This window comes from Capra hircus, chromosome 2 (assembly GCF_001704415.2).
Source record: "Capra hircus breed San Clemente chromosome 2, ASM170441v1, whole genome shotgun sequence".
Taxonomy (NCBI): Eukaryota; Metazoa; Chordata; class Mammalia; order Artiodactyla; family Bovidae; genus Capra; species Capra hircus.
Window position 1 is genome coordinate 34,505,580 of NC_030809.1, and position 10,615 is coordinate 34,516,194.

The following is a 10,615-nucleotide window of genomic DNA, read 5'->3' on the forward strand; positions in this document are numbered from 1 at the left end:
CCCATCACTTGGGAAATAGATGGGGAAACAGTGGCTGACTTTATTTTTGGGGGCTCCAAAATCACTGCAGATGGCGATTGCAGCCATGAAATTAAAAGATACTTACTCCTTGGAAGGAAAGTTATGACTAACCTAGACAGCATATTCCAAAGCAGATATATTGCTTTGCCAACAAAGGTCCATCTAGTCAAGGCTACGGTTTTTCCATTCATCATGTATGGATGTGAGAGTTGGAATATAAAGAAAGCTGACTGCTGAAGAATTGTGCTTTTGACTGTGGTGTTGGAGCAGACTCTTGAGAGCCCATTGGACTGCAAGAAGATCTAACCAGTCCATCCTAAAGGAGATCATTCCTGGGATTTCATTGGAAGGACTCACGTTCAAGCTGAAACTCCAATATATTGGCCACCTGATGGGAAGAGCGGACTCATTTGAAAAGACCCTGATTCTGGGAAAGATTTAGGGCAGGAGGAGAAGGGGACGACAGAGGATGAGATGGTTGGATGATATTACCGACTCAGTGAACATGGGTTTGGGTAGACTCCAGCAGTTGGTGATGGATAGGGAGACCCGGCATCCTGTGGTTCATAGCGTCGCAAAGAGTTGGACATGACTGAGTTACTGACCTGAAAAAGCTATAGTTGCTTATATTTGTAAATGTGATTACTTGGAAAAGTCTAATATGTTTGCAGTTGCAACTCAGTGACCTCCATGCAAATTCAGTAAAGCAGATTTTCATTAGTGAAAGTTCTACTATATTGGAGTCTTATGACTTATTTCATAAAGATGTTTGCAAAAACTTACCTCACTATTTGTCTCATGTTAACACTCAAAACACTGTGACAGAAATCGTTTTAATGCAGGCAGATATAAGATGCCTGGTTATCACTAACATGGGTATTGAATAACTTCATGTTTTAGACATAAATCAGCTATGAAAGAGTCACTGAATTGTTTCTGAATTTAAAAAGGATTATTACTGGAAAAGACAGCTTGTTAAGGGTCAGGAGAACAGAATACGAAACCTCACTTAAAACACTAAAGCACCCACATCTTTCTCTCAAATTGCTTTCAAATTATTCAAACACACTCCTATAAATATGTCCGTATTGAATAAACTACATATATTTTCTCTGAGCTTTTTAATCAAGTTCTTCAAAGCTCTTTGTAGCAGGGATGTGTACTGGGCCTGAGTCAGGACAGGTTAATCAGTTTAAAAACCTACAAAATGAATCATTGCTGGATCTCTGAAATCTTGAATTAAATCCAGGTGGATTATATTTGAACAACAAAAAAAACAGATTCTGCAGTTTCCTTGATACCTTTAAGAATAAAACAGATTACCTATCTCTCTCTTATCTGCCAGAAGAATAGAGTAGTTACCTTTCTAATGATCCCTCCCCCTCTCTCGTACCATTAATTTACAGAAGGGGAGCTCAAAAGTTTTACCCAAAAATAGTGAGCCTACACATCCACATGTGGCTATTCAATTTTTCTAGTTATTTCCATTGATAACTGTTCGTCTCTGTCTTATCTGATTTCTTCATAGCATCGCTGAGACTTGTCAGCTCACCAGGATACCATTTAGTTGCTAAAAGGGGTAAAAAGCTATCATCATTAAGTAGCCCACAATGAAACTATCCAGCTGGTCGCTGCTACCAAAACAAATCATAGAAGCACTGGACAACTGGGCCATCTACAGACTGGATATCCTGATGTTAAAGCGTAAACGGAGCGGTTTTTTCCTTAACCTCCGGACGTTCCCCTACGGAATTTATTTTCACGGCATTCCGTGTTTAAGAAAACCACTGAGTGAAAGGAGGGTTGGATTAATTTGTGGGGCTACTTTAAACAAAATTGCAAAGTTTACTGAGTGGTGACCACGAACTTTTTCCAACAGGAACACACCAGCCTATAACTACAACAAGGCGAAAAATTACAGTGGGCAGGTTTCCGGGGTCGCGGTGTTGGAAAGATCACCGTGAGATCCAACAGGCGCCTCTACCAGCTGGTGGATCCCAGGCTTCAAAGGGCGCCCTCGCTCCCAACACCCGTTACCGCGGCCAGCGTCTGGGAGCCGCGCCTACACGCGAAGGATACGCTCCAGGTAGTAGGCACCCTCAGCAGCCACCGCCTCCGCGGTGTCCCCGGCAGCCGACACGCCCATGCCCAGCGCTTCTTCCAGGACCCGCAAGGCCGAGGAGGGCGTCCCTTGCTGAGTAGCCATCTGAAACGGTCCGGGAGCCTTGCCGGTGACTGGCCGCCGCAGCCCTAGGGCCAACCGCGAAGACGTAGAGTAGAACGCAGACACAGCTCTCGCGAGAGTCTAGCCTCCACCCCCCCACCGCGCGGGCGCGGAAGGGCTGCCTAGAGCCCTGAGTGTTGAAGCCCTCCACGCTTCCTACGCGCTTCCTACGTTACCGGGGCAACCTCGGTTCCCTAGTTACCCTAACACTCAACCCTGGATTGATCTCCTTGCAGTCCAAGGGGATCTCAAGAGTCTTCTCCAACACCACAATTCAAAAGCATCAAGCCTTTGTTTTATCTTCTCTAAAACAATAATTTTAATATCCACCTTACTAAAATATAGATTAAATGAAATATATGAGAAATACTAAAGGTCATGTAGAAGCAAGGTCTCTACCTACAAAAGTGAATCTTTCTTGTTCAGAAATTTAATTTTTTTTTGAAAGAGAAGTGTAATAGACATCTAAATAGAGCTTTATAAAAGCTCCACTCCAAAAGAGCTTTATAAAATGGTTTCATTGGATATTTTCAATTTATATCACTATTAAAAGCAAAGTTACCCTCCCCAAAACAATGTTCAATATATCAAACATTTTCAATATATGTTTATAAAATATACTTAAAATATTAAATAAGTTAGCCGATCCCCAATTGGATATTAAATTTATAAGAAATTTAAATATATACAAAAAAATTCTAAGGCAAAACTTAAATACATTTAGAAATGTCAAATACTCAAAAAGGGAGATATGTTCGAGATAACTCTCAAGAGTTCCTTGGACTGCTAGGAGATCAAACCAGTCAATCCTAAAGGAAATCAATCCTGAATATTCACTGGAAGGACAGATACTAAAGCTGAAACTCCAATACTTTGGCCACCTGATGTGAAGAGCCAACTCATTGGAAAAGATCCTAATGCTGGGAAAGATTGAAGGCAGAAGGAGAAAGGGATGAGGGATGAGAGATGATCTCATCCTTATCTAGGATAAGATGGTAGGAGGGCATTACTGACTCAATAGACATGAGTTTGAGCAAGCTCCAGGACACAGTAAAGAACAGGGAAGCCTGGCATGCTGCAGTCCACCGGGTCACAAAGAATCATCAGCAACAAGAATCATAATGTCAGGTCAGTTTATTTTTCTCCCTCAGTTCTTACCTCATCACCACAAAAATTTGGAATGATGGACTAAAGTGTTTATAGCTCAGTTTAGCTCGAGCAGACAGAAATTTTATTAGACGAACACTTTCAAAATATGAGAGCAGGCCAAACTTAAAGGAAGCTTGTTTTTCCCTGTTGGCATCCCCCCTTTTTATATTTCCAGTCTCCTCCTTCTGGTTATGCCCTGTGCAAAATAGGGCTTTTTCCCACCACCAATCAATGAAAGGGAATGCAAATGGGCATACACTCAAGGCTGATTGACATTTGCACATTATATAACAGCAGACTGTGTTTATGTCATTCCATAATTCAGTCTGTTATAATCAGATGTAGAATATTTAAAAATCCTTAATGGTCTCCTTGCTGCTTAGGTTACTTTGAAAAACCCCAGTGGTTTTTTTGTATCCACTGTGTGTCTGCAGCTCATGTGCAGGAGTTAGTAAAGTCTCTGTGGTTATTTTGTAGCACATCTGTGAGCTCTCCTGGGTGTGCCTGAGATGGGTTTTTGAGATCAGCTGGCATCCTTTTCAGCCAGGCCTCCCCTCCTTGCTCATGACTAACTTCCTACCTAACAATAAGAAAACAGATAAATTATGACCAATATTCACTGCTTACAGTGGAGAAGAAATGGATAAGATTCTTCTTAAAAGAGCCAAAAAATATAAATAAATAAATCGTACAACTTAAGTATCACTACACCACTCCTCAAAAACGTTTGTTTCTTTTTTTAATTCGAGAAGTCTCATTTTCTAAGTGTTCTAAATAATCGAAGCTTTAGCTTAGAATTACCAACTTGATTATAGCCATTTTATGAATTTTAGTTGTCACCCAAGGTATTTTGGCTCCCCTACAATTTGAACACATTTCATAAGACCTGGACAACAGTGTATTTAAAAACTAAAATTAGTAGTGTCTTTAATATCTTTGTAAATCTTTATTTTTTATAAGCATGAGTAACATTTAAAATGTAATTAAATTAAAGCAAAAATAACCTTTATAAATATAAACAGAATCAATAATTGCCTTCAGATAAAAATTGGGATGCCACCTTCTGTGGTGAGTGCTAATATCTTAACCAGTATATCTTTGCAATGGATGAATTTGAAAATAATGCTTTTACATTGGAATTCTTGTTCTGTTAACTGCTAGTTTAATTGAAAAGAGGTTTGAAAGCCTTATTAAGAAAATACAAAAACTTCAGATCACAAGAGTCATTTCAGTTATAATGCTCTTATAGTCCTTCCATCCTACAATCCTTACTTTTCAAAATATTTTAGAAATTTCCTTTAACTGTAAAAAAAAAGAAAAGTTCCTTAACATTCTGATGAATGAACAGAAAGCTATCTAGTTTCCCCTTGAATGTTCCTGAAAGCAGTTAATAAAGAAAACCAGTGAAGACAGCCAAAATGAAGCAAAAAGCACAGAGGTGAACAGATTTTATCCTTCCCAGACTAAATGATCCAGTTTTGTGAAAGTGAAATTATTTTTAAAAGCAAAACCAGAAAAGAATCTGACAATGTACTTACTTTCATATTCATAGTTTCAAAGCAGAAAATGCTCTTATGTAAAGGTTTAGTCAATAACTATTCAATTTTCAGATGTTGAGTGCTCCTTTACTACAGATAGAGCCCAAGTCATATACAGATACATCTTTTCCTACAAGTTACTATCTTATTTTTTTTCAAAAGCTCACAGTAAATGGTAGTTTTAGAATTTCACAATTCATGGTAGTGGTAATTGACTGTAGTCAGCCATACAGCTATATTTTCCCTTTTTTCACTAATGAAAATTTGCAAATTCAAGTTGTTGTGTTCTTAGCACACGTGGTTCAAATTGAATCAATCCTCTGACTTTGGTGAGGAGCACATGACCCAAGATTAACATAATGAGAGTTCTCTTGGCTGCAATGATCAGCTGCTAACTTAGCGTGTGACCTAAAAAGAGTCAATGAGATATGGTGGGAAATTGTTGGTGATTCTGGGGGGAAAAAATTTTTATTTCATCCCTTGGGATGAGTCTTCTTCAGCACCAAAATTCAAAAGTATCAATTCTTTGGTGCTCAGCTTTCTTTATGGTCCAGCTCTCATATCTGTACTTGACTGCTAGAAAAACCATAGCTTTGACTATACAGACATTTGTTGGCAAGTCATGTGTCTGCCTTTTAATATGCTATCTAGATATGTCATAGCTTTTCTTTCAAGGATTAGTTCAGTTCAGTTCAGTCGCTCACTCGTGTCCTCCTCTTTGAGACCCCGTGAATTGCAGCACTCCAGGCCTCCCTGTCCAGCACCAACTCCAGGAGTTCACTCAAACTCACGTCCATTGAGTCAGTGATGCCATCCAGCCATCTCATCCTCTGTCATCCCCTTCTCCTCCTGCCCCCAATCCCTCCTAGCATCAGAGTCTTTTCCAATGAGTCATCTCTTCGCATCAGGTGGCCAAAGTACTGGAGTTTGAGCTTTACCATCATTCCTTCAAAAGAACACTCAGGACTGATCTCATTTAGAATGGACTGGTTGGATCTCCTTTCAGTCCAAGGGACTCTCAAGAGTCTTCTCCAACACCACAGTTCAAAAGCAGCAATTCTTCGGTGCTCAGCTTTCTTCACAGTCCAACATTCACATCCATATATGACTACTGGAAAAACCATAGCCTTGACTAGATGGACCTTTGTTGGCAAAGTAATGTCTCTGCTTTTCAATATGCCATCTAGGTTGCTCATAACTTTCCTTCCAAGGAGTAAGTGTCTTTTAATTTCATGGCTGCAATCGCCATCTGCTGTGATTTTGGAGCCCCTCAAAATAAAGTCTGACACTGTTTCCACTGTTTCCCCATCTATTTCCCATGAAGTGATGGGACCAGATGCCATGATCTTCGTTTTCTGAATGTTGGGCTTTAAGTCAACTTTTTTTTTTTTTTTGGTAAGTTTAATGGCTCTTTTTTTTTTCCTTTTTTATTTTATTTTATTTTACTTTACAATACTGTATTGGTTTTGCCATGCATTAACATGAATCCACCATGAGCTCCCAATCATGAATCCCCCTCCCACCCCCCACCACATATCATCTCTCTGGATCATCCCCGTGCACCAGCCCCAAGCATCCTATATCTTGTATCAAACATAGACTGGCACTTCATTTCTTACATGATAGTATACATGTTTCAATGCCATTCTCCCAGATCATCCCACCCTCTCCCTCTCCCTCACGGTCCAAAAGTCCGTTCTATACATCTGTGTCTCTTTTGCTGTCTCGCATATAGGGTCATTATTGCCATCTTTCTAAATTCCATATATATGTGTCAGTATAATTATTGGTGTTTTTCTTTCTGGCTTACTTCACTCTGTATAATCGGCTCCAGTTTCATCCATCTCATTAGAATTGATTCAAATGTATTCTTTTTAATGGCCGAGTAATACTCCATTGTGTATATGTACCACAGCTTTCTTATCCAGTCATCTGCTGATGGACATCTACGTTGTTTCCATGTCCTGGCTATTATAAACAGTGCTGCGATGAACATTGGGGTACATGTGTCCCTTTCAATTCTGGTTCCTCAGTGTGTATGCCCAGCAGTGGGATTGCTGGGTCATATGGCAGTTCTATTTGCAACTTTTTAAGGAATCTCCACACTGTTTTCCACAGTGGCTGTACTAGTTTGCATTCCCACCAACAGTGTAAGAGGGTTCCCTTTTCTCCACATCCTCTCCAGAATTTATTGCTTGTAGACTTTTGGATCGCAGCCATTCTGACTGGCGTGAAGTGGTGCCTCATTGTGGTCTTGATTTGCATTTCTCTGATAATGAGTGATGTTGAGCATCTTTTCATGTGTTTGTTAGCCATCCGTATGTCTTCTTTGGAGAAATGCCTTTTTAGTTCTTTGGCCCATTTTTGATTGGGTCATTTATTTTTCTGGAATTGAGCTGCATAAGTTGCTTGTATATTTTTGAGATTAGTTGTTTGTCAGTTGCTTCATTTGCTATTGTTTCCTCCCATTCAGAAGGCTGTCTTTTCACCTTACTTATAGTTTCCTTTGTTGTGCAGAAGCTTTTAAGTTTAATTAGATCCCATTTGTTTATTTTTGCTTTTATTTCCAGTATTCTTGGAGGTGGGTCATAGAGGATCCTGCTTTGATGAATGTCGGATAGTGTTTTGCCTATGTTCTCCTCTAGGAGTTTTATAGTTTCTGGTCTTATATTTAGATCTTTAATCCATTTTGAGTTTATTTTTGTGTGTGGTGTTAGAAAGTGATCTAGTTTCATTCTTTTACAAGTGGTTGACCAGTATTCCCAGCACCGCTTGTTAAAGAGATTGTCTTTATTTTATTTTTAGTTTTTTATTTTTTAATTTTAAAATCTTTAATTCTTACATGCTTTCCCAAACATGAACCCCTCTCCCACCTCCCTCCCCATAACATCTCTCTGGGTCATCCCCATGCTCCAGCCCCAAGCATGCTGCATCCCGCGTCAGACATAGACTGGCGATTCAATTCTTACATGATAGTATACATGCCAGAATGCCATTCTCCCAAATCATCCCACCCACTCCCTCTCCCTCTGAGTCGAAAAGTCCATTATACACATCTGTGTCTTTTTTCCTGTCTTGCATACAGGGTCGTCATTGCCATCTTTCTAAATTCCATATATATCTGTTAGTATACTGTATTGGTGTTTTTCTTTCTGGCTTACTTCACTCTGTATAATCGGCTCCAGTTCCATCCATCTCATCAGAACTGATTCAAATGAATTCTTTTTAACGGCTGAGTAATACTCCATTGTGTATATGTACCACAGCTTTCTTATCCGTTCATCTGCTGATGGACATCTAGGTTGTTTCCATGTCCTGGCTATCATAAACAGTGCTGCGATGAACATTGGGGTACATGTGTCTCTTTCAATTCTGGTTTCCTCAGTGTGTATGCCCAGCAGTGGGATTGCTGGGTCATAAGGTAGTTCTATTTGCAATTTTTTAAGGAATCTCCACACTGTTCTCCATAGTGGCTGTACTAGTTTGCATTCCCACCAACAGTGTAAGAGGGTTCCCTTTTCTCCACACCCTCTCCAGAATTTATTGCTTGCTGATTTTTGGATCACAGCCATTCTGACTGGTGTGAAGTGGTACCTCATTGTGGTTTTGATTTGCATTTCTCTAGTAATGAGTGATGTTGGGCATCTTTTCTTGTGTTTAATCCATTGTATATTCTTGCCTCCTTTGTCGAAGATACAAAGACAGAAATATAGATCAATGGAACAAAATAGAAAGCCCAGAGATAAATCCACACACCTAAGCCAACTTTTTCACTCTCCTCTTTCACTTTCATCAAGAGACTTTTTACTTCCTCTTCACTTTCTGCCATAAGGGTGGTGTCATCTGCCTATCTGAGATTATTGGTATTTCTACAAGTAATCTTGATTCTACCTTGTGCTTCTTCCAGCCCAGCATTTCTCATGATGTACTCTGCATATAAGTTAAATAAGCAGGGTGACTATATACAGCCTTGACGTACTCCTTTTCCTATTTGGGACCAGTCTGTTGTTCCATGTCCAGTTCTAACTGTTGCTTCCTGACCTGCATACAGGTTTCTCAAGAGGCAGGTTAGGTGGTCTGGTATTCCCATCTCTTTCAGAATTTTCCACAATTATTGTGATCCACACAGTCAAAGGCTTTGGCATAGTCAATAAAGCAGAAATAGATGTTTTTCTGGAACTCTCTTGCTTTTTCCATGATCCAGAGGATGTTGGCAATTGATCTTTGGTTCCTCAGCCTTTCTAAAATGAGTATACCACCCAAAGCAATCTACAGATTCAATGCAATCCCTATCAAGCTACCAACAGTATTTTTCACAGAGCTAGAACAAATGATTTGTATGGAAATACAAAAAACCTTGAATAGCCAAAGCAATCTTGAGAAGAAGAATGGAACTGGAGGAATTAACCTGCCTGACTTCAGGCTCTACTACAAAGCCACAGTCATCAGGACTGTATGGTACTGGCACAAAGACAGAAATATTGATCAATGGAACAAAATAGAAAGCCCAGATATTAATCCACACACCTATGGTTACCTTATCTTTGACAAAGGAGGCAAAAAAAATACAATGGAGAAAAGAAAATCTCTTTAACAAGCAGCGCTGGGAATACTGGTCAACCACTTGTAAAAGAAACTAGAACACTTTCTAACACCACACACAAAAATAAACTCAAAATGGATTAAAGATCTAAATGTAAGACCAGAAACTATAAAACTCCTAGAGGAGAACATAGGCAAAACACTATCCGACATAAATTACAGCAGGATCCTCTATGACCCACCTCCAAGAATATTGGAAATAAAAGCAAAAATAAACAAATGGGACCTAATTAAACTTAAAAGCTTCTGCACAACAAAGCAAACTATAAGCAATGTAAAAAGACCGCCTTCAAAATGGGAGAAAACAATAACAAATGAAGCAACTGACAAACAACTAATCTCAAAAATATACAAACAACCCCTGTAGCTCAATTCCGAAAAAATAAATGACCCAATCAAAAAATGGGCCAAAGAGCTAAACAGGCATTTCTCCAAAGAAGACGTACAGATGGCTAACAAACACATGAAAAGATGCTCAACATCACTCATTATCAGAGAAATGCAAATCAAGACCACAATGAGGTACCATTTCACGCCAGTCAGAATGGCTATGAACCAAAAGGCTACAAGCAATAAATTCTGGAGAGGGTGTGGAGAAAAGGGAACCCTCTTACACTGTTGGTGGGAATGCAAACTAGTACAGCCACTATAGAGAACAGTATGGAGATTCCTTTAAAAACTGGAAATAAAACTGCCTTATGACCCAGCAATCCCACTGCTGGGCATACACACTGAGGAAACCAGAATTGAAAGAGACACATGTACCCCAATGTTCATCACAGCACTGTTTATAATAGCCAGGACATGGAAACAACCTAGATGTCCATCAGCAGATGACTGGATAAGAAAGCTGTGGTACATATACACAATGGACTATTACTCAGCCATTAAAAAGAATACATTTGAATCAGTTCTAATGAGGTGGATGAAACTGGAGCCTATCATACGGAGTGAAGTAAGCTGGAAAGAAAAACATCAATACAGTATTAATGCATATATATGGAATTTAGAAAGATGGTAACGATAACCCTGTATGTGAGATAGAAAAAGAGATACAGATGTATTGAACAGTCTTTTGGAC

At 39.4% G+C, this 10,615-nt stretch overlaps 1 protein-coding gene across 1 annotated transcript in view; it reads right to left on the minus strand.

Moving 5' to 3' along the window:
- LOC102181821 (sperm-associated antigen 16 protein) overlaps window positions 1-2,301 on the minus strand; it is a 1,088,062-nt gene extending 1,085,761 nt beyond the window's left edge. Inside the window, exon 1 of the mRNA XM_005676499.3 lies at window positions 2,101-2,301. Within this exon, the coding sequence (XP_005676556.1) occupies window positions 2,101-2,227 (127 nt within the window). The 5' untranslated portion in view covers window positions 2,228-2,301. The remainder of the gene's footprint in view (window positions 1-2,100) is intronic.